Source organism: Gigantopelta aegis, chromosome 14 (assembly GCF_016097555.1).
Source record: "Gigantopelta aegis isolate Gae_Host chromosome 14, Gae_host_genome, whole genome shotgun sequence".
Taxonomy (NCBI): domain Eukaryota; kingdom Metazoa; phylum Mollusca; class Gastropoda; order Neomphalida; family Peltospiridae; genus Gigantopelta; species Gigantopelta aegis.
The window spans coordinates 23422569-23450512 of record NC_054712.1 but is presented as its reverse complement, the minus strand read 5'-3'; the positions used below and the strand labels follow the sequence as shown (position 1 = coordinate 23450512).

Below are 27944 nucleotides of genomic sequence, written 5' to 3'. Positions count from 1 at the left end.
TTCGATTCAATTTCTGTGCATTTCTTTTTTAACTGGTACCATACTCACGGACCCTAAAATCGATGGTCGCCCAACAAACTACCTTTGTAAAAGCCAATAAAGGTCACCACGGGTAACTGCTATTAATTTTCAACCCTACATTTCTCTCGCGTGAATAACATATATGTACATATTATTTTATAGTAACAAAAGTTACTTTTGTTTATTTAGTTACACCACTAGAACACATTAATTAATCATCAACTGTTGACAGTTGTCATACAGTAGTTCTGACATTTAATCTTCAGGAAAAACCTGCTACATTTTCATGTTTGGGTGTGTCAGAAATTGATATTTCCAAGTTGTAAACTTTTATATGACAACTTGTTTGCATTCAGGTGCATTTCATTTAAATTACCAACAACATACAGTATAATCAACAAATTCAGCTGGGTTTTTTTTTTTACTAATAATAAAACAGATAAATTTTATAAAAATAATAAAACTTAATTTAGTTTTTTTTTAAATTGGTCACATCTCCATCTAAATTTTATTGTTTTAACCACCGATATATTTGAAATGTTTTGTAAATTATGAATGACATTATTTTCCTAATGAAATAAATGTATGTGCAAAAGTATTAAAAACTGGGCCAACATTTTCGCAATATGAACATAATATAAACTGAAGGTAGCTTGTTAGCTTTTTTATTCAGTGTTTAGAACTCGTAATTCTGAGCTTAAGTGCAAAAATCAAAATATGTGGCAAACTGGTGACTTTGGTTGTACGTTTATGAGTTGACTAGATTTGGGTGCACAGATCTTGAAAGTGAGTCAACAAATCACAGACGGTGGGACGTAGCACAGTGGTAAAGCACCCGCTTGATGCATGGTCAGTCTAGGATCGATCCCTGTCGGTGGGCCCATTTGGGCTAATTCTCATTCCAGCCAGTACACCACGACTGGTATATCAAAGGCCGTGGTATGTAATATCCTGTCTGTGGGATGGTGCTACTGTAATGAAATTTACTTTCGAGTCCCTACGTCGGCTCCACTTGTAATGAAATTTACTTTCGGGTCCCGCCGGAGGTTCCACTTGTAATAAAATTTACTTTTCGGGTCCCAATCTGAGGACCACGGGTTCGGCTACCCCTTTCAGTTGTAGACTTTTGCTGGTACTAAGAGTCTATTAATAATTCTCTACAAGGCTGAAATTACTATAAACCAGACCGACTTGACTAGCACAGAAAACCCAAACTAACAAATAAACAGATTACACATTTATTCGAGGGAGTACAAACAAATAACAAATATGTATCAGTGTTCGAGATTAAAAATTTTGGCCAGTATCCCACTTGGATACTAACATTTCAAAATCTGGTATCCCACTTGAGAATTTAGTATTATATGGTATCTCGGTGGGATACTGGGTTCTTGAAGTCTTGTATCCAAAATTAAATTCTGGTATCCCCGGGATATCGGGATACTGTTAATCTTGAACACTGTGTATGGTAGTCCTCTAAGAATCCATATATGAATTGACTACCACTAAATAAGTAAATTTACACCCACATATCCATACAAATAAATATTTATATTTAGGGACGTGTATGAATGTGTCGTGGATAATCCCGACAAAGAGAATATTCGCGGAATTGAATTTACATCTGCAGGACAGCCCACACCAAATAATTAGGCTCTACACCTTACACAATTACCCATCCATGCCGGTGTACACGAACTCCGTTAAATCATATATATTGGACAGCCCCCTTCAAAGCTATTTTTAACCAAAACACCCTATTAAAGTAGTCGTTAATCCATATAATTAGGACTCACTTATTCAGAATGGGGTTACAAACCATCGACAATGACGAAGACCGCTTATTAAAATCAACGAGATCCTAATTTAATCAGGTTTAATTTATTCAGACGGGTCGTCCGTTCTCTAACTCAGCCAAAACGATTAAGCGGACAGTTCGTGCACGGTAAAAACACGGAATTATATATGGGACGATTACACCTTACACGTAACACGTGTCATTGCCTGACTCACTTTACGTAGTTAATTTATAATTTTAATAACCGAATCTTATAGGATATACATTGGTTAAATGCATGTATAAATGGGCAGACAGCTAGGAATGGAAGCAAACATGTTTACATATATATAAAATGAAAAACAACACAGCACACAAAAACTAACCTCACAGAAAAACAACCCGAGCGCAAGTGGGGATAAATAACGTGCGTCGAAAAATGATCTAACCTGACCAACCTGATTGGTTCATTCAGTCAGGCCACACTCTTGCACGGACTTCTGCCGACAACATTAAAAACGGTTGCACGACACTTATTGTATTATCCCTCGTAGCAATGAGAAAATAACGTTCCTGATATTCATAAGTGAGTAGAGTTAGATCATGCTGTTAATGTAATTAGTAAGAGATATAATCAGAATCTTAACTGAATATAATAACCAAGGAAAATATGAAAAGATAGACAGACTGAAAACCAGGAACGCTACACTACTACCATAATTGAAAAAAGTAGCAGGTTTCCTCTCTGTCAGATTAAAAAAAAATTCACATCCAATAGCCAATGATTAATAAATCAATGTGATCTAGTGGTGTCGTCAAACAAAACAAACAAACTAATCACTGGGGTCTTCAAGTGGTGGTATGTCATAAGGAAACAAAAAATGACTGAAAAGATAAATTTTAAATGAATGTATATTTGTGAACTTTTTCTTTCCATATTCTAGTGTTATACATACGCAATGTGGGAGATGGTGATTCTTCTTTTATTCTCTCAAAGTTTCCTGGATTCGAAAAATAATCTCGCAGTCTGGGAAGTTCACGGCCAGATTCAACAAGTTCTGTGTGCAATTCTAATGCGGTCAAAAGGTGATTGTCTTTCAATAGCTTCAATGCTATGGCATCCCAGGAAATGTCAGTCGGACCTATGGTATCTGGTACATCATCAGAATGAGAAGCATCGGGCGATTCAAAATATGTACTGTCGATTTGTGTTTCAATCAACTCGTCTTCCTCAAACGGATTTAGTTTATCCGCCATTTTGAAGATCACGTGGGATACAGAGACAAAAATTACATGATTAATTTTAATGATTTAAAATTAATTATTATGCAACATAAATTTTAATATATTTAAGTGTAAAAATTAATTATGATACAAACATTTTTAATAATTAGCTCCTTAAAAGTAGAAGCATAAGATAATTATTTTTTATTTGCAACTTACTTCGGGTGACGTACGCGAGTAAGATGAGTAATGATTTATTGGACCGGTCTCGATGGTGTATACTTTTTTGAACGGAATGTACCTCATTGATGGAGAGCACTTGGGGTGCAGTAGGTCGCAGGATCATTCAGCCACGATGGACTCTGGTCCCCACCCCCATCCTAACCAGTGACACTAAAAGTCTGTGGTATATATATGTTACAGTCAATCTCTATAATCAGTCAATATGTATACTGACTGAAATTTTCAGTCAATATGTACATTGCCTAAGTGAATCAGTCAATATACACATTGACTGATTCACTTAGGCAATGTACATATACATATTGACTGAAAAATGAGACTGATTTATAGACAGATTGACTGAAATGAATTATACTCACTAATTTAATCTATCGAGTTCATCTACTGATGCCTTCTTAATCACATAATCCTAACAGATTAGAGACAGTTAATTAGTTGATTGGAAGCCACAGTTTGATGCCTTCGGATGTTAACAAAGGTTTACATATGTTTACACAACAGATTGGAAGCCACAGTTTGATTCCTTCTTAATCACATAATCCTAGAAGATCTAGATAGTGAAACAAAAGGCCACAGGGACCTACCATAAACAGTCCCATGATCAAAACAAGGAAACAGATAAGAAACCAGAGTTGCATGTCAAAACATTGTTGTCAGTGATCTATAAAAGAAAGTGGACAGCAATAATGTAACATTGCTCTGTCAACTCTTGCAATGGCTAACTCGATGGAAGATTCCTTTCGTGAGCAACTAGTGAAGAAGAGAGAATCTGACAACAAGTCATTATTATGGACGAAGACAGAGTATTTCTCTTTACTTGAAGAACTTAAAGAAGCTTGTTCTGCTAAGAGTAAATCTCCTCGTCAATATTACATCTTTGGCCACTACGAGATATTGCAGTGTGGTGACGTGGAAAAGTTAATTCGTAAACGCGGTGCCAGTGATCAGGAACCAATTTACTTTACGCATATCGATGATATGTTTGACATTATCAAGAGGTCACGTTTCAACTGGTCATGGTGGTCGCGATAAAATGATGAAGGTTTTGAAGAAATATGCCAATGTTACCCGTGAGGCAGTAGAATTGTACAAATCACTTTGCATAGAATGCCAGAAAAAACGTGCGGTGGTCAGGGCTATGTCAAATGCAACTGTGCAGCCAGTGGCAAACAATGTTGGACAAACCGATGTAAATGTTTCAAGTCAGGTGTGAAATGCAACAGCAGGTGCCACTCCAGTATTACATGTGCCAACAAGAACTGAACTGTATACTCTCACCAATATAGGATATGTTAACATGATCTGTCAATAAAAGTACTAAGTAAACCTCAACACGACTCTCATTTTCTTTAATTAAGCAGTCGGTCAATCTGTCTATAAATCAGGCTAATTTTTCAGTCAATATGTATATTGACTGAAATTTTCAGTCAATATGTACATTGTCTGAGTGAATCGGTCAATATACATATTGACTGAAAATTTCAGTCAATATACATATTGACTGAAAATTTCAGTCAATATAGGGCCTACATATTGACCGATTATAGACATTGACTGTAACATATGTTATCCGTTCCATCAAGTGGAGAGTGATTATCAGGACTGACCTATGTGGCAACAACATATTCCTCTCTCTATAAACAAAATGTCGAAATATCCATGTTATGACACAAAATAGCTGTAAATTAAATGTACCGAGGTGGCATAGAACAAGTATTTCTTTCCTTTCCTAAAAGTCGTCATTGACATAAAAGTTAGTTGGTAGTACTGGCTTAATAGCTAATAATGGATTTCTAAAAATAACATGTTATAATGGCTGTGTGAGGTACATGGCTACTACACCATCTTCTTACTAAAATTTTACATTCATAAATAAAGTTAAACTGTTTTGGACATTTTATATCAGAACAAGTTATGCCCCATTTTGCCTTTTAAATTGTTGCAGTTCCATTATTGCTGTTGTATCATGGTTTTAATAAGAGTATTTTATCAATCTATTTATTTCTTTATAAATATAAATAAATATATCTTTATAACTTTTAATTATTAAAATATGTTAAACAGGTTCTTTTCATTTAAATACAAGTGGCAAAAAATAATAAACACCCCCTTTAAAAAAGTTTATTTAGTCTGATGTATTGTTAAAATATATATATATATTAGCATTTGGCTGCTTGAACAAAAATACTCTTTATAATCCTCTATAGCCTGAACAGACCTCTCCATAGGACTAGCAGTTGTTCACTCACTAAAAATGGAGTGTCAAGTGTTTCTTTTACCATTTTGCTTTAGTACCTGTTATGATTCTTATTTTTTTAAATGTAAGGAACTGCTCTCCTTACTTGAAATATGTGGCTTGAATTTAGTATCTTACTCTTTCCAAATGAAGGTAAGGTAGAAAACATTACTAAATTTGAACTGTGTAAAATAAATCTGATAAACAACTAATGTATAGTTCTTGTAATATACAAGGGTAGCTTAACCAAAAAAAACCCCAACAACCAACTGACAGTATCTTGAGTAGTTTATTACCAAAACATTCAAAACACAATGTTTGTCAAATAAATATGTGGAAAATCTTATTTAGTAAGTCAGTGTTCAAGAAATTATCATATGATAGGTCAGAAGGCAAAATTGTTCAATATCCACCAAACACAGAATAAAATTAAGCAATTAAACATGAACACAAGTTCAAAATGTAGGTTCCATGAAGTTTGAGAGGAATATCTCTCCTTAAAATTGACTGTCACAAATACAAAATATATCATAAGAGGTTGATCAACAACTGAACTTCATCAGATTTGTAGGAATGATATCTGAATTGAAGGTGGAAAATTTATTGTAGTGACCACAAGCAGGTTTTTAAAAATCTTTATTTGTATAAGCAGGACAAAAACACATAAATTTTCGTCCTTAAATGATAAACATAAAATGAAATTTACACAGAATTATGCTGAATATTCAGAAAAAACTAGATACTAGCTGTAAAAATACAATACACACACATGTACGATTACAAGTGTTGTTACAACGTTAAATTAAAAACCATTTTTGTAAAACATGAAATAAATTATGTAATAAATACAGAACTTCACATATATTGCTTTTGCTTCCTATTTATTGCACTCGTTTATTTTATGAAAGCACATACTACTCGACTGCTACACAGTCTCGTGGAACATATTCTTGCACAAAATAAACTTTTGCAATAAATAGGAAGCGAAAACAGTGTATGTGAAATTCTGTATATTTATCGATTGTTTGTTTAGATTTGTTTCTATGCTGAATTTCACCTCTTCATCCTATAAAGTGGGACCGACTGCCAGTAACACTGCTGACTTCATGACACTGTGGATGAGGACTGGCTGCAGTCACTGTTTGCAAAATGCTAGTGTTAGCGTGACAACTTATTTTATTCCATCAGTATATATCAGGTACTAAGACAAAACAGTTTAGCAATTTGGTACTGTTTGGCATTGTGCTTTAAAATACAAGCTACATTCAATGTCATGACAGTTATACATTTTATTTTGTAATGAAAATCTCCTGTTACTTATACTGACAAATTGTGCATCAATTGAATCCAGTGTCTGATTTCACTTTTAAAGTCAAGAGTTTTCATTTATTTAAGTGCATTTCATTTACCAACTTGCTAAACATTTTTGAATTCGTATCTTTTACCAAGACAAATTACCAAAAGAATCAATTTGATGAATAAATTAGGGTTTTTTCCCCAGACAACAGAGGATTATATTGCTACATTTATGTATGAGAAACACATATGCGTAATCTTTTACATAGCTATTCTGCATTGGCATTGACATGTCAATCTTACTAAAACAGTCTTTGAATATAGTAGTACAGTAACTAAGAGTATTTAGCACAAAGGTCAAAAACAATGTTTTAGTTCCATCAAGCAAACTGAGATGGGCTCTAAAACATTTTCTTTCTTTTACAGTTACTAAAGCAGAATTCTCATTATGTGACTCTAATTTTATGTATATAAGACAAATGTCTATCCGATTTAGGTGTTCGTACTGTACATTTCATTGCATGTGACAAGTCGGTACAGCTAATCGCATAATGAGAATGGCTTTTTACTAAAACTGTTGTAAGTAAGATCACAAGGAAATCAAAAGTATTTTAAAATTTAAAATATACCCATGATTAGTTTCAAAAAAAAGAAAGAAAAGGATATCACAATTTTTGCACAGAAGAATTTTAAAAATTCTATATACAATGTACTGGTATTCAATATAAAATTATCAAAAACAGATATTGTATTAAACAGTAATAATAATAATTTAATTCTGTCATGATCTTTTTCTTTGTTTCTGGTCACTAAAAGTTTAGTTTTGTCATGATTTTAACATTTATGTAGCAAAAAAACAGAGGTCAAGAAACAAGTAGAAACCTGTTCACATATGAACTATGACAATACTTAACCAAAAGCCGATACCTGGATGTAACAAGCAACCCAAATAATAATAGTAGAAATAGAAAAATTCCATGCAAAATAAAAAATATGCAATCTTAGTTAAAAATCACATGTTAATGCATTATTGGTGACTACAATTCTGTGTATATGAAAGTAAACAGTAAATTACACCTTTTTAAAATAAAAATTTAATAACTGCAGCCATCGAAATAAGCATTGTGTCTGGTAACACATTTACAGGTTACCACAAAATATAGCCTGGTAACCTGTAGGTTACCACAACTATATGAAAGTTAGAATTGAATTCCTGTAATCGGTACGACTAACGAAATCTGGAAGTAAATTTATCTAGTGGGCACTGTTTAAACACAGATTGTCGAAATTGCTTTGCAATTGCACAAGTGCATACGAACATCGGTGCAATTTCGTACGATAAAACGAAACGCGGAAGTAAATTCATCTAGTGGATGCTGCTTAAATGCGGAATGACTATTATTGCTTGCAATTGCACATCGATGCAATTCCTTACCAGAAAATGAAACGCGGAAGTCCGGAATGCATTGCCTGGTTTACATGTGGTAACCTCCCGGTAACCTGAATGACCATTCTTATTTCGATGCCTGATAACTGTCAATAATTTAGTGTATTTTCACCTAATGACATACACACACTACAGCTCAGAATTCTTTAGTTCTGTTTCATAAGCACCAAAACATGTATGGCTTAAAAATTTAACATGCAACAGAAACATTATTGTGCTTAAGTTTTCTTTTAAAAATTAAATAGAGTTAAGAATAATAATACATAACATTCTGAAATATTTTTTTTTAAAAACAATGTTACAAGTTATTCATATCATGTTTTCAAAAGACGTAAATAAAATTCTAAGCAGAATCTATATATTATAAATATACAAATACACAAACATTCATGTCAAAATTCACTTTCGCTCTTTAATTAAACTCTGAATTTTGGTGTTCAGAACCTGAATGTCTTTATTTTTGTCAAGTTTTACATATTTTCCTCGTTTTATTTCAACTACGGAGATCCATTCAGGACAAATTTCTAGAAGCAGCTTGATGTGCTTCTCCACTTCACCTACAAAACAGGAAATTACAAATAAAAAAAGGACTAATAATGTACAAGTAAAATGCTTCATACAGATTATATATATATATATATATATAGAACTTTACACCACTTTAGAGAATGTTTGTGTTATTCCTGAAATAACACAGGTGTGTACATTTGTATGTGTGTGTAAGAGAGAGGACTGAGTGAGAGAGAAATGAGACTGAAAGAGAGAGTGCAAGGAGAGAGTGAAAGGGGAGAGACGAGAGTGCAAGGGGAGATAGAGAGAGGGTGCAAGGGGAAAAGATATTCAGATATTCTTTATTTCACTTTTCTTGCTGAGAGAGAGAGAGAGAGAGAGTGTGTAGGGGAAAGATATTCAGATGTTCTTTATTTCACTTTTCTTGTTCCTAAAACTGACCAGGTAGACTATTTTTTAGTTACTAATTAGTTGTTTTATGTTGCCAACAAAGATTTACATGTTTTTTTCAACTACTCACCTAATGAGATAGCCGATTTGGAACTATCACAAAGCTTCTGAACCACAGATTCTAAAGGTAGGGCAGGTTTCTTCTCCGATATATAATACCTGAATTTAGTTAAGGAAGTTAGTGCTGTATTCAGTTTGCTAGCAGGATGTTTCACGTCAAAATATAACATACTGTATATTTTCAGTTATTAGTACATGGTAGTGGGTTGTATCTCAATTACAAAACTGCCGACCTAAAGTGTCACGGATCACAGGAATGGAAAAGAATGTCTCAACTCTCTACCATCAAATACTGAATTGCAGCAAGGGATCTGTTATATGCTCCTTCCCCAAAACAGTAAAACACATAGCACGGCCTTTGATATACCAATCATGGGCAGACCTTTAAAAATTATGAAAACGATAATTTCATTCATGCATAATGTTGCATAACCTATTTTTCATTCATTCAAGTAGTAAATTTAAGACATCATTTACATGGACATAATGTGTTATGCGAAAAAAAAGAGGAAGTTGATTACCTGACTTTATTTTGGGGTAACCTATGAATGGGTTACGTACATTTTTAATTCTCTGAGATCTGATGGGACCTGGATGTAAGAAAAACAGACACCATTGGATCCTCCAGGGGGATCAATCCGATGGCCTATCATACCTTGGAAAAATTATCTTCCACTGAACTACAACCTATGTATAAATTATTTAATTGTAGTCATTACCATTAGTCAGAAACATCTTACCATGGCAGCAAACTCTGGATATTCTTTATTTATTAGTTTAAAAATTAAAGTTTGTTTTGCTTAACGACGCCACTAGAGCACAATGATTAATTAATCATTGGCTGATGGATGTCAAACATTCAGTAATTCTGAGGAAACCTGCTACATTTTTCCTAATGCTGCAAGAGATTTTTTATAAATGCATTTTCTCAGACAGAAAAGCACATACCATGGCATTTGACCAGTTGTGATCAGACCTGTCAACCCTCCCGGATTCCGCGGGAGTCTCCCGGTATTTGATCAAATCTCCTTTCACCTGTGCAGGAGACAGTTTCTCCTGTTAAATGACATTTTTGTAAGCATAAAAAAAAATCGATCCTCTTTTGTCAAAATAACAGAAGGGAAGTAACTCTGCCTTTTTTTCTCATTCGGAAAATGTCGACTACTTTCGGTTTCCGAGAATGTAACAGGCCGAATTGTCCCGACTGTTTAACCTTTGCCGAAGTGAGAATTGTGGAATAGCCTATTTATATTAAAAAAGCACATGGAGTTTATAAAATGACGTGTTATTATAATGTTTGTTGTCATCGTAATGGCTACGAAGCGTGTTGCCGCTAATTCAACAGGCTGTGTATTGACATTCAGTGTTGCCATATAAAAAAAAAAACTATCCAATTTAGTTCTAATAACACCTCTAAATAGTAAAATGTCTTCCCACTGGATTACATAATGCAACTATGACAAATTTGAACTGCCAGACACCCGAGTTGACAGCGATACACACGATGCATGTTAAAATCACATGTCACAGCAAGACAACGAAAAGACCAATTAGCTGTATAAACATACTTGTGTCAGTTAATTTTGTATGTTTGTGCGGTAAAATGTTGGTTATAAGGGTACACTTCAAGAAATTGTTTTTGTACAATTAAAAAATGTTGTGTTTGACATTGACAATGTTTATTGCATCATTATAATGATTTTAAATAAGTACCACGCCACCGTTCCTCATTATAGTAAAAACTGAATATTAATTTATAAGATTTATATAAATTTGTCTTTGGTACTTGGGTACACTAACCACAAATGATAATGTAACGCAATCTGTAAGGCTGTAAGTGTAATACCATAAATGTACTAATTAAATTTTTTATTTCTTGTTCATGTTTTTTTAAATATGTATTAAATCATAATAATATTTAAACTTTAAAAAAAAAAAATATATATATATATATACTCTTCAAAAGAAGAAACGCAAAACCACATTGTCGTAACATTTGGAGAATTGATTTAATTATTGAATGGTGAGTCCGATAATTACCAAATGTTGCAGGATTGTTCACAATTCACTCTAGTCCATTGTGAGTAAGTGATAGGACACACCACCAAGGTCAAGGTCATCTGGAGTCAATACCGGGTGTGGCCTCCGCGTGTGTTGACAACTGCCTGGCACCGCCTGCCCATTGAAGCAACCAGAGTACGGATGACGTCCCGGGGGATGGTGGCCCACTCGGCCTGCACGGCTGCTGCCAGCTCGGGCAGGGTCTGGGGCTGTGGTTGTCGCTGTCGGTCCAACTCGTCCCATAGATGCTCAATTGGGTTCAAATCCGGTGATATCGATGGCCAAGGAAGGACATTAATGTTGTTGTTCTGTAGGAAAAGCCGTTGTGAGACGTGCTGTGTGAGGCCTGGCGTTGTCATGTTGGAACACTGCGTTGGCGTTGGCCATAACTGGAACGATGTGTGGCCGGAGGATCTGGTCAATGTAGCCCTGTGCATTCAGGATGCCCTGCACGTGGACCAGGTCAGTTCGGCCAGTGTGTGAGATGGCTGCCCACACCATGACACTACCCCCCGCCGAATCTGTCCACTTCCTGCACGCAGTTTGCCGCATAACGTCACCACGACGCCTATACACGCGACATCTTCCATCATGACGTCGGAGCAGAAATCGGGACTCGTCACTGAACCACACCTGTCTCCATCGCAGTTGAGGCCATTGTCGATGAATCTGGCACCACTGCAGTCGGAGTCGACGGTGTTGTGGGGTTAAGATGACACCTCGAACTGGACGCCTGGCACGAATTCCTACCTCACGTAGGCGGTTCCGTAAGGTCTGGTCGGATATCCTGCGCAAACCTGGTATTGCTGCGGCTGTGGAGGTGGCAGTAGTCAATCGTTCCCGAAGGTGGCATACCCGGATGTAGCGGTCCTGCCCGGGGGTAGTGACCTGTGGTCGACCGGATCTAGGGAGGTCACATGTTGATCCATGTTGCTGGTAACGGTCCCACAGTCTGGAGATGGTGCTTGGGGACACATGGAATGCCCTGGCAACGGCCGTTCTGGATTCGCCTGCGTCTAGTCGGCCGATGGCATTGTTTCTCTGCGGTTCACTGAGACGTGGCATGTCCTGGATTGTCAACTGTCGGCCAGATACAGAGGCCAGGCAAGCGAACACCCTGCACTTTTATACTGTCGGTGTTCATGTTGCACGTGCAGACAACGCACGTGCAGTGGTGACATGGTTTGCATGTGGCTGCGTTTTTACGAATATTCACATTTTGGAACTTTATTGTACAGTAGCTGCGTTTTATCGAATGTAACCGTGGGAATGTGTTTAGGACATGCAATGACCTTATATTCACAAAGCATGAACCGGTAGAAAACATAAAATCGGAGTTATAACCCATTTGTACCCTTTTGCGTTTCTTTTTTTGAAGAGTATATATATATATATATATTTTTTTTTTAATGCCAAGATCTAAGGTTAAGAAGTATATATGACATTATAAAATATTCATATAACTTATTGTAATAATGTTTTTCTTAAATCTTGCGATTTTGGGTTAAATTGTGTGAATTTAAAAAATCTCCTGCTTTTTGACAAAATCTCCTGCTTTCTCTTGACTAAAGGTTGACAGGTCTGGTTGTGATGCACTGATGGAACAAGAAAAAACCCAATCGGTTGAATGGATCCACCAAGGTGGTGCAATCCTGTGACACAAGCACCTAAGCAAGCACTCAACTGACTGTGCTAAATCTCCCCCCCCCCCCCCCCCCCCCCCCCCCCCCCCCCCCCCCCCCCCCCCCCCCCCCACCCCACAAAACCCCCCCCCCCCCCCCCCCCCCCCCCCCCCCCCCCCCCCCCCCCCCGAATTTACCCCCCCCCCCCCCCCCCCCCCACCCCCCCCCCCCCATTTGTAAATACATGGAGTGAAGAACAACCAGGCCCCCCCCCCCCCCCCCCCCCCCCCCCCACCCCCCCCCCCCCAAATTAAGTAGAACCTAAGATAAAGGATACATTCTGAGCATTCGAATCATGTCAGGAAGTCTTCCCATCATGCCAGTTTTTTTGTCCTCCTGTGGGTCACGCGTCAATGCTGCTTCTAATTTCAGAGCTTCTTTGGCACGAATCTAAAAAATGTCATAAGATGGTATGCAAATTTCAATTAAATGTAGCACAACAATATTACTATGTTATCCTTGATCACAATGAAAAAAAACCCAGAAATAAGTTGTGTTTTTTAAAAAACATTTACTGTGTTTAGTAAAATAATAATAATAAAAAAGAATTACTATTTAAATGAGAGCTATTAACATCACACAATATGAATTGTACAGCAACAAAGTCGGTGATTTCACTGAAGTATTCCTAATGTTAAAAATACTTCAGGATTAGTAACAATTAAAAAAAAAAGCTGTGAAAAACTATCTAAGTAAAGAGTTTAGTCATAAAAATTATTTCCTTTATTTTGTAAAGCATGGATTTTTAATAAAGAAAAACATCAACACACACAAAAAGTTGAGGAAATTACCTTCTCTAAAAGAAAAAGAGGTATGCCCTTGTGTAATCTTGATTCTGGCTTCAGGGATTCATTCTTTGGTTCAGTCTTCGGAACTACTTTTGAGGAAACAGAAGAAGTAGCTGCAACACTTTCAAGAGCTTGTTCCACCTTTCAAAAAGAACATTACATAAATCTATGATAATGTCAATTTTACGTAATAATTTCTTAGATAATGCTATAACAAGTAAAATGACTAGAATCTTTAAAGTTAGGGCCGAATTTACAAAAACTGTTTTTCTTAAACACAGGTGTTTAAGCATTGTAAATACATGAGTTAAGACAAAACCAGGCTTTATAAATTTGGTTCTTGTTTTTCTTCTTTTTTTTAAGTCATGGGATGTAATATAATTTTGTTCACTTACTACAGAACATCAGTGTACCTATTTCTTGCTAAAATCTATTCAAAGCTGATCATAAATGATTAAATGCATAACCTAACGAGCATTTTTTTAAAAATTATTGGTTAAAAGCCTGTTTATGTCATACATGCATGTAACTACATTCATTTACCATGTTTAAACACCTGAGTTTAAGAAAAACAGGCTTCATGAATTCGTCCCCATCAGTTTTTACCACTGCAATAAGTATTGCAGAAGATACCTTCAAGTAGACAAACAAACAAGAATTCTGTGGACCTGAATGTCTTGCCTACGATAAATGTTTTAAGTACACTGGCATGAAAATCCAACTATAAACCACAAATTGTAATGCTAAAGTTGATGCCATTACCAACTCCGTCAGAAAAGTAATGCAAGACAAAAAAAACTGTAACAAAAGGAAAAGAAAAAAACGAATTCTGGAAATACCTTTTTAATTATTTTCCCTCTTGTATGTTCTAGAACATCTTTAGCAGTTTCATATTTGTAGACAACAGGTGCTTCTGGTAGCGGTGATTCTTCTATGTCGGGAACTTCATCGAGAGGAAAACCTGGATGCCATCGTGTAATCTTGTTGTCAGGGATGTTCAGTGGGCGTTGGAGTTTTGATATAAAATCCTAATAATATGGAACAGTATTGAGTTAATAATATCATACAACATGCTTGGCTATCTCAGTTTATTATCAACCTCCGCAATTAAGAAAATGTCCACGGCAAAAAAACATGCCATTGAAAAACACCTGAATATAGTCCACAGCAAAAAAGTGCTGTAGAGAATTAAAAACTCAACAGCAAACTCCACGACATTGCCGACTGCCGTGGGCAATTGCAGGGGTTGATTATAGATGCCAAGCTCCATTAAATTTATCAAAGGAGATTACATTTCTCTTATGTGGTGAGCCATAAAATGTAAAAGCCTGTGTGTATAGTGGGCGTATCTACAAAGGTAAAAAAAAAAAGAGAAAGTATTAAATAAAAATTCATCAATTATCAGAGGACAAAACCAACACTTGCCCCCTCTGAGTAGAAATTGCTGGAGATGAGTACAATTTAAATAATATCAGAGATGAGGTTTTCCCCCCCACCCAGAACTGGTTCAACAAATGTTGCCTATCTGTCAGTCACATGGTTCGAACCAATAATAGAATGAATGAATGTTTAACCATCTGCTATCGGGTGTCAAATAAACCAATCACTCACTTTATGATATCTTTTCACAATTGATATCAATCCCAATTTGAACGTCTGGCGTCGACGCAAGAGGTGACTTGCTGTGAATGTTTGCCTTTGTGAGTCTTCATTACTTTTAGAATCTGTTCAAAATCAAATAACAAAATGAAGTGGAACAAGCCTGCAGTTTTCATAAAAAATAGTTTGCACATTTTTCTATTTTTTCTTTTCTTGTTAAAATGTTTGTATTGAACAATACACAATGATGCCACCACCATTTTTGGTCGAGATTAAAAAACAACATGACATCCATTAGGTATCTATGGTAACAAATGGTCTAAAGAATCATAGAAAAAACTTATAATTAAAGAATTATCTATATGAACTTTCACCATAAATAACACATAAAATCAGGCTTATCAAAACATGCTGGCTGGAGCTGGGTGGTATTGAAATTTGAGGTTCGGTATCGACATCAGCACTTTTTAAGGCGATTTATCTCGGTATTGGTACGGTATTCAGTACTGACACAATAACAATACCGATATCAAGCGGTATTTTTGGTACACTCAGTTTTACATGCATGCCCGTGTTAAGGCTCACCCGCTAATTTCATCTGAATAAAATTAAATTCCATACACAAGGCTCTCGTCTGATTTATACCCAACCCATTTCGCGTTCGTCAGATATATTGTTAGTGCTTTACTAAATGGTGAGGAAAAAATTTCAATACCAAAATTTCAGTATTTTGGAATTTGCTCAGTACGGTAAATCAGTATTGACACAATAACGGTACCAAACAGTATATACGGTATACCGCCCAGCTTTAATGCTGGCAACCAGAAAAATTTATTGGTTATTATAAAACATTTTGCAGACTGTGTAGGAAAGGTTTTTGAATAATTAAAAATAAAAATAAAATTCATATTGCCTAAGTTCAAGGACCATAACTGTGAAAAATGGGTAAACTGCCATGAAAGTCAAACTTGATATGTTACTAAACATGATAAAGCTATACACACAATTTCAGCTTAATATCTTAAGGCATTGCAAAATAATTAAGTTAGGAAAACAAATATTCATATCTACTAAGTTCAAGGGCCATAACTCTGAAAACAAGTGGTAAAATCTCCATGAATGTCAAACTTGATCTGTAACAGTACATGATAAAGTTACACAAAAAAGTCCAGATCAAATTTCAAGGCATTGTGAAAATAACCCATCCGGAAAACGATAAGTAGGACGGATGAACAGACATAGCGACCACTGCCAGAGGGTAAAACAAGTATGGTGCCATACCAAAATATTTTTGCAGATTTTTTTTTTATAGGTTAACCTTTAAAAAAAAAAAAATTACTCTTATTATTATTGTATGATATTCTTAACCCTAACCCTAAACTTAATCCATTTTCCCATATACTCCCTTGTTGACTGTGGCTGAATTCAATTCCATATCGCCATACCCAAAAATTTCTTTCTGGCAGAAACAATGGGCGGAGATGAAACCTAAAGTCTCCTCTGGTTGGACCCGTAGGGGACTAATGTTTATACACCAAACTGCTGGCCTAGGTCTGGGAAACACACGTTTGCCGAATTATCCATTAAACTTCCAAATGTGCCAAAATCCACCATTATTTTCAAATAAAATATCAGTGATTGCATGCATTATTTTAACCATTTATTATTTATTTTATCAAGTTACTGTGCTTAAATTTTGCAATTTTCAGTGCCACATGTTTTTTTGGAAGTGGCCTATGTTCAGTTCCATAGATAAATCCCTACATGCTTCAATCAGAACTTCATTTTACAGCAAGCTCTATAACAGAACTTCATGCTTTAGGTAAAAAAAAAAAAATGGAAAGTTAACAAAGATGAGCAATGAAGAAGTTTGTTTAACAACATCACTAGAGCAAATTGATTTATTAATCATCGGTTATTGGATGTCAAACATTCGGTAATTGCCACATATAGTGAAACCCCGCTACATTTTTCAATTAGTAGAAAGTGATCTTTTATATTCACCATCCCACAGACAGGATAGCACATACCATGGCCTTTGATATACCGGTTGTGGTGCACTGACTGGAACGAGTAATAGCTTATGTGCCCACCAATGGGGATCGACCCAACACCGACTGCGAATCAAGCGAGCACTTTACAACTATGCTACGTCCTGCCTCAAGATGAGCAATGAAAGTTTGTTTTGTTTAACAACACCACTAGAGCACATTGACTAATTAATCATCAGCTATTGAATGTCAATCATTTGGTATTTATGACTCGTAGTCCCACTACATTTTTTCTAATGCATCAAGAGATCTTTTATATGCACTTTTCCAGAGACAGGAAAGCACATACCACGGCCTTTATCCAATTGTGGTACACTGGTTGGAATGAGAAAAAAACCCCAATCAGATGAATGGATCCACTGAAGTGGTTTGATCCTACAATGCAAACACCTCAAGCGAGCACTCAACCGACTGAGCTAAATCCTGCCCCAAGATGAGCAATGAAGACCAAAGGAATAGTCCTGTCAGGTGAAAATGGCCACTCACACAAACAAATTGAATGACAAGGTACTAGCATGTCACTGGTGCTTCATTAATCAACGCAATCAGTAAATTTAATTTAAAACAGAAGAAAGAAAAAAAAAACTAATGTTCACAAAAAATTTAGGGTTTTTTAATCAATATTTCACAAAATAACATTTCGACTCAATGAGAGAAATAACAGATCACAAATATGATTTTAATAAGTCATAGATAAAAAATTTAATAAAGGACGAGAAATAAAAATTATAAATAACTGCAATAATTTCCAAGACAGACATACAAAGTTTAGGTATCCCAAGTGAGAATAAAAATAGCAGTAAATAAATTTATGAACTTCCAAACTTTATATCAACAAATGATGCTTAAATATAAATGACAGACTGATAAAATATAACCTATAATCCAATATGACAGTGTTGAAAATAACAAACATTTAATAACAAAAACCTAATTCTGGTTGATACAGTAATTTTATCACAGAATACCATTGTATTAGCCTCTTTCCCTGTCAAGCAATTAGTGGGGTTTTTTTTTTTTTTGTATTGTTTATATGGGATTGTATTGTTTTACATTAATAAAATGAATTAAAATACATAAAGACAATTCAATTTCCACTGGGCATCAATAAATAAAACATCCACATGGTACTAACAAGGTACTATTATAATCATTCTGTAATGATAACAAGTCATTAATCCAACAATCAGTCACAAAAAAGAACTGAATACAAAACCAGAGTTAAAACAGGCCAATCAAACTAGTAGTAATGTTAAAACACATTCTGTTTTAGTGTCCAAACTGTAAGAATAACAGTTATTTCAGTTTGACATTGGGCAAGAGTTTCTTTACACTAAAGTGGGAAGACTTCCCAACCACAAACACTTGAAAACACTTCTTGAACAACCACCAAAACAACAACAGCAAAAACACCACCAGGTTCAGAACTCGTAAAATTAGACCTGGAAAACACCATGCGATAGAATTTAGAAAAATATAAAACCAAACACGACACAGAAATGTTTTAGAACTAAATGTTGCATTAACAATCATGTCAATAACTCAATACAATGATTGGCAAAGTTTAACAAAACATGCTGCCAAATTAGACCTGGAAAACACCACATCAGAGAAATTAAAAAAGAAAGATCTAACTAAGGAAACGATGCACAATTTGAAACTGAATGCAGTAACACACCATGACAGTAGCCAATATACTCATTTGCAAAGTATGAAGGAAAGGAAGGAAGGAAATGTTTTATTTAACGACGCACTCAACACATTTTAGGACCACACAGATATTGAGAGAAAATCCGCTGTCGCCACTTCATAGGCTAGCAAGGAATCTTTGATATGCACCACCATCCACCATACAGAATAACCCATACCGTGGCCTTTGATATACCAGTCGTGGTGCACTGACTGGAACGAGAAATAGCGCAATGGGCCCACCAATGGGGATCGATCCCAGACTGACTGTGCATCAAGCGAGCGCTGTACCACTGAGCTATGTCCCGCACCCTTGCAAAGTATGACTAAACATGTGGCAATTTGCACATTTCATCAAATGCTACATTCGGAACGACATCAAAATGGTTGAACACTGCAAACATTATGAACAATCTCTATTGCGGAAACATAACCAGGGATTGAAATATTTGCATGCGAAAACCAGTGGGGGTTTTTAACACCTAGCAGGCGAAATAGAAATTCCCCTGCAAAAACATGCAGCTAATTTTCTCAGGAGAAACTGAAACTGTCCAATTATATAAATTGTAAATTAAAACATCTAATTGACATGACCAAAATTATTTCATAAATCCTAATGCAGTCATAATTTTCAGGGAAAACAAAACAAGAGCTGCAAACAAAAAGTTTTAAAACTGAGGTACAAACCATTATCATCACCAAGTCTTGCCTCCACTGTCAGCTGATAGTCACTGAACTTCTGTCCAAACACAGGGACCCTCTCCTGACGAAAACTGTAAGCCGTAGGATAAACAGTTGTGATTTGGCCTATATTCTTTTTCTCAAAATTCCTGAAAACACAAGTGCAAAATACATATTTAAAAATATTACCAAAAAATACAACAAGTTAAAAGAATTCATCAGAGTAACATGAGTAAGTCTACATAGTTGAATCCTGTTGATTCGAACCCTGTCAAACACTCGAGAAAGTGTTCAACCCATCAGGTACTTCGACCTAACCATTCGGTCAACAATGTGTAAGTGTAACTTGGGACTTCGTTTTTGGTTTGAGCGTTGCGGTGCATTCAACCCTTCCGAAATCGACCCAATGAGATTCTACTGTTTTTCAATCTTAAAATATTTTTTAATGCTAAAATATCTGTTTGTTTGCAATAATTAATATGTATACAACAAAAACCACCCAACCACACTGTCCAAACAAAATTTTCCTGCCCCGAGTCAGACCACCGATCTTATCGGAGGCCCAACTCGGGGTAGGCGTGTTTGAAACCATAGAGGTATATGAGCATGTTAAAACCGTATCTAAGTCTAAGTCCAAACAAAATGGATTTTTCATACCAAACTATCATATCGAAATTTCAGTTAATCTGCTATTAATGTTCAAACCAAATTACAAAGTATGGTGAAGATCAGAAAGTAATCATCCTCATTTAGTTGGCTCAAGATCCTTATTTCCTTATTGTTGTTTATGGAGTTGTATTCATAAGTTTTTTGATTAAAGCCTTTTTTTAAACATAAAATTGATTAAAATGTTGCTAATCAAAATTCAGTTTTAGTAATCAAATACTGTACAGCAACTTTGCAGGGCAGAGTGAGGGTTTCAACAAAAAAAAACCCAATTACAATCATTAACTGCATTAGCTGTAACCTGATCTAAATGTGGGAACCGATTTGACGATTCCTACTAAAGTTTGTTTTGTTTAAGGTCACCACTAGATAAGATCGATTTATTAATCACCTGGCTATTAGATGTCAAATATTTGGTAATCTTAGCAGATAGTCTTAAAGAGAAAACCCACTATATTTTTCCCATTAGTAGCAAGGGATATTTTATATGCACAACCCTACAGGCAGGATAGCACATACCATGGCCTTTGCACTGACTGGAAACGAAAAATAGCTCAATGGGCCCAACGACATCACAGGTATCTATCTTAGACTGACAGGGCATCAAGTGAGGTCTTTACCACTGGCCTACGTCCCACCCCCGATTCGTATTAGATTTTGACCTGTAACATTTGTTCTGACACTTACTTTTTTGTCATGGACTGGACGGCTGCCTTGAGTTTCGAGTAGGTGCAGCATTCCCTTCTGTTGTGCACCATACTAACAACAGTGTCCATCCCGAGGAACATTTCGGCCAGCAGCCTGTACTTGTATGGCAGGGTCAGTGTCGGGGGAGGGGATGTCACAAGATGGTGGAACTTTTCAAATGCAGGAACCTTCATTTCACTGAAACATTTAAAAGCAAGTGTAAATACAAAATGTTCTGTACTAATCTGATTTTAGTCAGGGTGTTCCAGGGAATATTTTATTCAGTATTACAAGTTTCAGAGATTGCTACACAATTTTAAAGCATTAAACAGTAGTTGCAAGTTTAGTTATCAAGATTTTGAAAACTAAATTTTCACTGTGTTCAGTATTATATATTCAAATTGTAAAGTAAGAGACTACTTATTCAAAGCATGTGGCTATGTAATCTACCTGTTATGTAATTTGTAAAATATAGCTAGTACAGACGTTAAACAGTCAATAAAGTTTGTCACTGTCCAGCTTATTTTCATAAGCCCAGGGCTCGAACTTAAGAATTTGTCTCCGTCAATTTTGTAAAAATTGTCATGGGTGAAAACGGCCCGCCGACGGTAATTTTTTAGCCACTTTTTTTTTAAAGTGACTTTTGCAGCAAATAAACATGACTGCAGTGTTCTCACTGCTCCATTTAAGCGGGGCAGCCCGCCCTGCTATTGCATTTTGCCGCCCTCCTTTCACGTACTCCGCCCTCCTTTATTTTCCAGCACCATACTATATTTTCCAGCACCTATCTCCACTATTTCCAAATGCACACTCTTTTTCCACACATAAAAAAACAACGATCAGTCTGCACACTGGACATCAAAGGAAACAAGCCGTGTTGTGTACGAAAAAGCAACTGACAAAACATTTACGACAGTTACCGTAACATAATTTAATAGTATTTTTAACAGCCTCTATTTTGTCCCATACCTGTATCCATTTGTATGTTTAATACAAACAATAAAAGTTATATTTTATTTGAGCAATAAAAACATTTTTATTTTTTTATGGATTCGGCAATCTCCGACTAAAAAAACCCACACATATTTGGCGCAAATATTGTCATGTGATCAGAACGGTCACTCTATCTTTTGTTTCCACTAACTGTTGTCTGATATTTTGTCCTCAGTTACAGACATAATTGATTTTAACTGATGATTTTTACTTTCTGTCATTTCTGTCATTCTGTTTATTCAGCAGTTCTTATAACATATTGTAAACTTTTCATTTTGGGGGGATATCACCGCTTATAAAATCAACGGAAGTGGTAGTGTTTAACATTAAAATCATTCATCTTGGGTGCCAAATAATATATACACTGCCACTACAAAAACGAAACTACTTTTTATCAGTTGGCAATAATATTTTATCACAGTGATTGATCCATTTGACGAAGATGGGAATAGCAAAAGATGTTTTCGACATTAGGGGATCACACAAATGTCTTTTTTGTTTTTCGTATATCTTGAAATCTTTATTAAAATAATAATATTAAAACTTTGATCGGTCCAGCAAAACCGGAACTGCCAGTGAATATCAGACCGATAACATCTTTGATTCAATTAAAAGACGAGTCTGCTTGTATTTCATATAAACTTTTTGTAATCAAAATAAGGAGTATGTCTTTCCACAAAGTCTATCAACACACAACAACATGATAACCACCAAGCTCCCCCACAATTTTTTTTTTTTTTTTTAAAACAATTTTGCTTTTCGTTGTTTTTTTGAAGGGTGTTGTGCTGTGCGGCCGCCCTCCTTTAATTTTCACCCAGCGAGAACACTGTGACTGAAAGGTTACTTTGCTGTATGTAGACATATTTCAAATGCACAAATGTTGAATACTGGCACTAGGTCTATACATTTTGTCACTGTTGAGGAGCTTTACCGACAACACTTTTGTGCCGTCTACGATGATCTCTACCTACAGCAATTTATATTTCAACAACGGCAAAATGCTTTGGCTAGTGCACTATATATTATATTAAATACTTTAATAATTTTCACTAGCCTAGATTAAAAATTCACTAGCCGGGACCAAGGGCTAGTGGATTTCTCAAACCCTGATGTTGAAAAACAATTGAAAATATATATTTCAAAAATTATTTGTATGATCAGTATATATGTACACAGAAAATCCCACTTCTAACCTTTTTTCAAATTTCACCGGACTCTTAATGGGTGATAGCTGCTCCACTTGTATTTCAATCTTATTGAACTGCTCTAGTTTTGGAGTTTGCTTCTTGGCATCTTTCTTCAATTTGTTCAGTTCCAGTAATTGTTTTTTCAGTTCCTCCAGTTTTCCTCCCTTTTTCAGTCGAAATTTTACTTCACTAGCAGTGAGCTTCTTTGTCTGTTTTAATAACAAATGTGAGCTATTAATAACATTTCATGAAAATATACACTTCAAATTTGTCCCGAAAACTACTTTATTGAACAAACTACTTGTTAGGGCTAGCTCTGCCACGCGTCAAATTTGCAAATTGCGAATTTTTGGCGAATTTTATTTTAATTTGGCAAAAAAAAAAGTGTAACAATTGTTATTTTGTTGCAAAATAGCTATAGATTTAACATTTTTGAGATAAAATTTTCTGATGTGACCATATTCATTATATAGTTTGAGAACAAAACAAATCATCATTATTTACAGAAGAAACGCCAAAAATTTTATTAGTATTCAGCAATATTATATAGGCAAAAAATTAACAGCAATATGGCCAATGTGAAACTGTGTCCAAATTCAATAACATTTAGCTAAAACAATTTTTTTTTTAAATAGCTATACAAACGACAGTTTTCTGGGATCAATCAGTTGGTGGGCCTAATCAGGTTATTTCTCATTCCAGCCAGTGCACCACGACTGGTATATCAAAGGCTGTCGTATTTATCAGGGCTAGCTCTGGGTGAGCAGAAAATTTCAACAAATTATTTATTAAACTTTAAAAATTGTAAAAACCCAGTTATTTTTTTAAACAAAACAGCAATAATTGCATGAAATTATTTTGCAAAATTAAAATAAAATTTGCTAATTGTTTTTAAATTTGCATTTGGCAAATTTGGCGAGTACCAGAAGTAGCCCTGTATGTAGCATCCTGTCTGTGGGATAGTGCATGTAAACAATCCCTCCCTCACTACTAATGGAACAATGTAGCAAGTTTTCTTTTTAAGACTATAAAATTACCAAATGTCTGACATCCAATAGCCGATGATTAATAATTGAATGTGCTCTAGTGGTGTTGTTAAACAAAACAAACTTTTGATACACGTTGAAAATCAGTGTATCTATACATGCCTTTGACAAGACAGCATCGACAGACTCTGTAAGCTCCTTGCATCTCTTAATTGACGCTTTGACTTTAGACGACACTGGTTCATCTGGACCCTTTGTTTTTGCATATTGCACCTTCTGTGGAGTTGTCGGAATTGGAGATATTTTTGGTGACAGAACAGTCATTTCTGATACCATGTTGTCAACATTAATGTTTTCTCCATCCTGAAAATACACAAAAGTGAAAAAATATATTACCGTTATTTTCACAAATTACAAATACGTAACATTAACAGTTGCATGTATGTAGAGCTCTTTACAAGTTATGGGGACAGGATTTAGCTCAGTCAACCGAGTGCTCGTTTGACGTGCTTGCATCGCAGGAATGAACCACCTTGGTTGATCCATTCGGCTGATTGGGTTTTTCACCATTCCAACCAGTGTACCATAACTGAACAAAGGCTGTGGTATGTGCTTTCTTGTCTACAACTATTAAAGTGCACATAAAAGATCCTTTTCTGCATTTGGAAAAATGTAGCAGGCTTCCTCTGATGACTACATGTCAGAATTACCATATGCTTGACATCCAATAGCCAATGATTAATTAATCAATGTGTTCTAGTGGTGTCATTACACAAAACAAACTTTTTAACTTTTTACAAATTATATATTTGTTAGAGTTATTGAATCTATCTTTTAGCCTGTCAAATGTCAAGGTGTCACGATTACTTTTCCACATCGTAGTTTTGTAATAAGAACACCTTGATCTATTGACACATTTATCTTGAGAGGTACTGAAACATTTTTGGCAAAATAAAATGAAGGTAGGTTTACAAATGGCACAACATTTTTGGCAAAATAATTTTATAATAAAATAAATTGGCCTCATTCAACTTTGATTCACATTTGGCAACTTGCCACATGACAGCTTAAACCTTGTAAAATTACTTCTATATATATATATATATATATATATCAATATTTGGTTTTAAAGCAGTATTTTAATACCAACATGTACAAACAATTGCATGATGGCTTAATATTACTGGAATTAAGTTATCATGATGAACAGGACAAGCTGTTTTAATGCAAATTATTAGTCAGTGCAGGAGTATCACTGTCATCATTTCAAAATTGCAGTCATGAACAGCTAAGAATACAACCGAACCAGACAGCATGGGATTTGAGAACACGAACACATTCTCGTCTCTTTGACATTTAAGAAGACATTCCCTGCACTAGAACAGTTTCCAATACACACCATGTGTTCAAGAATGGAGAACACAAAAGCATAATCAGGGCTAGCTCTGGCACTCGCCAATTGTCAATTTCAAAAACAATTAGCGAATTTTATTTTAATCTGGCGAAATAATTTCATGAAATAATTGATATTCTGATAGAAAAATAACTAGTTTTCTGCAATTGTTTAATAGATTATTTGGCGAAATTTTTGGTTGATCCATAGCCCGAGTACTCTGACTGTAAGAGAGCTAGACGGACATTTGGACATAAACACGCTCTCATTACAGTCAGAGACCAACCTATGTATATTTTTGGCAATTCCTGACTACCAAACGGTAGGCAACGAGTCCCGCTCTAATACCACAACAATCCTATGTTTGACGTCAAATACCTTTACATCAATCATTTTCGAGTTAAGTGATACAAAAAAATCCACATATTAATCACTAATGCACATACTACAGAAAGAAACCCGACAGCACCCACATTCAGCTACGCTTCGTGACACTCCGTCGCAACAATTACAAAGCTCGGCGATCTATTTCGAGACGTAGACCACGTGATCGCGCACTGGGCGATTCCGCCTTGTGCAGCAGTTACAGGGGCCGTCTCATATCAAGCGAAGTTACAACATGGAAGAGTTGGCTAATGCCGTTTTGGATGAATTTGGATTTCATTACGTCATTAAACCCAAAACAATTACACATTATTGATTCCATTTTGAATTTGAAGGATACATTTGGGGTGTTATCGACAGGATACGGCAAAAGTATGTGCTACGTACTGCCTCCTCTTATGAGATGACCCCTGTAACTGCTGCACAAGGCGGAATCGCCCAGTCTCGAAATAGATCGCCGAGCTTTGCAATTGTTGCGACGGAGTGTCACGAAGCGTAGCTGAATGTGGGTGCTGTCGGGTTTCTTTCTGTAGTATGTGCATTAGTGATTAATATGTGGATTTTTTTGTATCACTTAACTCGAAAATGATTGATGTAAAGGTATTTGACGTCAAACATAGGATTGTTGTGGTATTAGAGCGGGACTCGTTGCCTACCGTTTGGTAGTCAGGAATTGCCAAAAAAAGACATAGGTTGGTCTCTGACTGTAATGAGAGCGTGTTTATGTCCAAATGTCCGTCTAGCTCTCTTACAGTCAGAGTACTCGGGCTAGTTGATCCAGAGCTAGCCTAGTGCACATTATATCAATACTTTTCTTAGAAGGACCACACATTCTACGTCCCTTCGGACTAGAGGCTAGCCCTGATAATACATTATACCCTTACTGCCATTGATTCATCTTCTGGATGCAACTGAAGACATTTTCGTGCACTTCTTGTAGATGCTGACAATACCACTGTTTCAGTGCTACTTTTAACACAGGGCGTGGTTGATTCAAAATTCGCATTGTGATGACGAGACTTTCTTTCCTTTTTACTGACTGTCTTAATTTGTTTCCTTGGTGTAATCTCCTTGTTCTGAGACCCATCCACTTCATCCCAGTGTAATGAAAGGTATTCAGGTTCGTTGACGGGCTCACTACAATCATCAACAGTTTGCAGGGTCCGAAGTTTTGATGTTTTATCCAAATCCGAGACATCAGAATTAAGTGTTTTACTCGATAAATTAGTTAATGCATCATTAATTTTCTGCTGATTATTCAATACATTATTGACGCATTTTTGTCTTGTTATTCGAGCTGTTGGCTTGGAGACCTCGGTTTTACTGGAGTTTTTTTTTGGTTTTCTTCGGGGTTTTGTTGATGAAATTGACACGCTTTCTTCGACGCTTTTAGCATTATGATCAAGAGACGCAGTTTGTAATGTTATAGGTGCACTTTCCTTAATGGCAGATATATCATCACCATTATGATTTATTTCCACTCTTCTTCTCTTTGTGGGTAATCTACAATTTGTTTTCTTTTTACTTGCGAAAAAGTCAGTAACCCTGGGCTGCGCCATCTTGAAAGAAAAACCATTTCCCGCCGAAATATCACGTGATACTAAATAATAATAGTAATAATTCAAGAAAACGCCATCATTTTATATGGATCTTTTCCTTTCGAGTTAAAGCACGAATTTTGTGGGTGGTTGTATTACAAAAACAAAACTATGCACGATAAAAGTTATAAATATGCATTTAAAAATTAATGTCTTCCTACATTCCAGAATTCCTAGATTTATATTCACCGAAACATTAATCAATTTTCGGATTGTTAAACTATTCCATATTTAT

General features: G+C 35.7%; 2 protein-coding genes across 2 annotated transcripts in view; both read right to left on the bottom strand.

The window, feature by feature from the left end:
• LOC121389147 (RAB11-binding protein RELCH homolog) overlaps positions 1-3055 on the bottom strand; it is a 163676-nt gene extending 160621 nt beyond the window's left edge. The window contains exon 1 of the mRNA XM_041520757.1: positions 2755-3055. Within this exon, the coding sequence (XP_041376691.1) occupies positions 2755-3055 (301 nt within the window). The remainder of the gene's footprint in view (positions 1-2754) is intronic.
• Positions 3056-5771: 2716 nt separating this feature from the next.
• On the bottom strand, positions 5772-27671 carry LOC121388904 (DNA replication factor Cdt1-like). Its single transcript, XM_041520444.1, has 11 exons — positions 26996-27671; positions 24497-24697; positions 23355-23557; positions 21169-21366; positions 19822-19964; positions 15407-15519; positions 14635-14823; positions 13799-13936; positions 13285-13397; positions 9275-9363; positions 5772-8801 (listed from the first exon to the last, which is right to left on the bottom strand). The coding sequence occupies exons 1-11, from the start codon at positions 27668-27670 to the stop codon at positions 8644-8646; spliced, it is 2220 nt and encodes a 739-aa protein (XP_041376378.1). The 5' UTR covers position 27671; the 3' UTR covers positions 5772-8643.
• Positions 27672-27944: the final 273 nt, after the last annotated feature.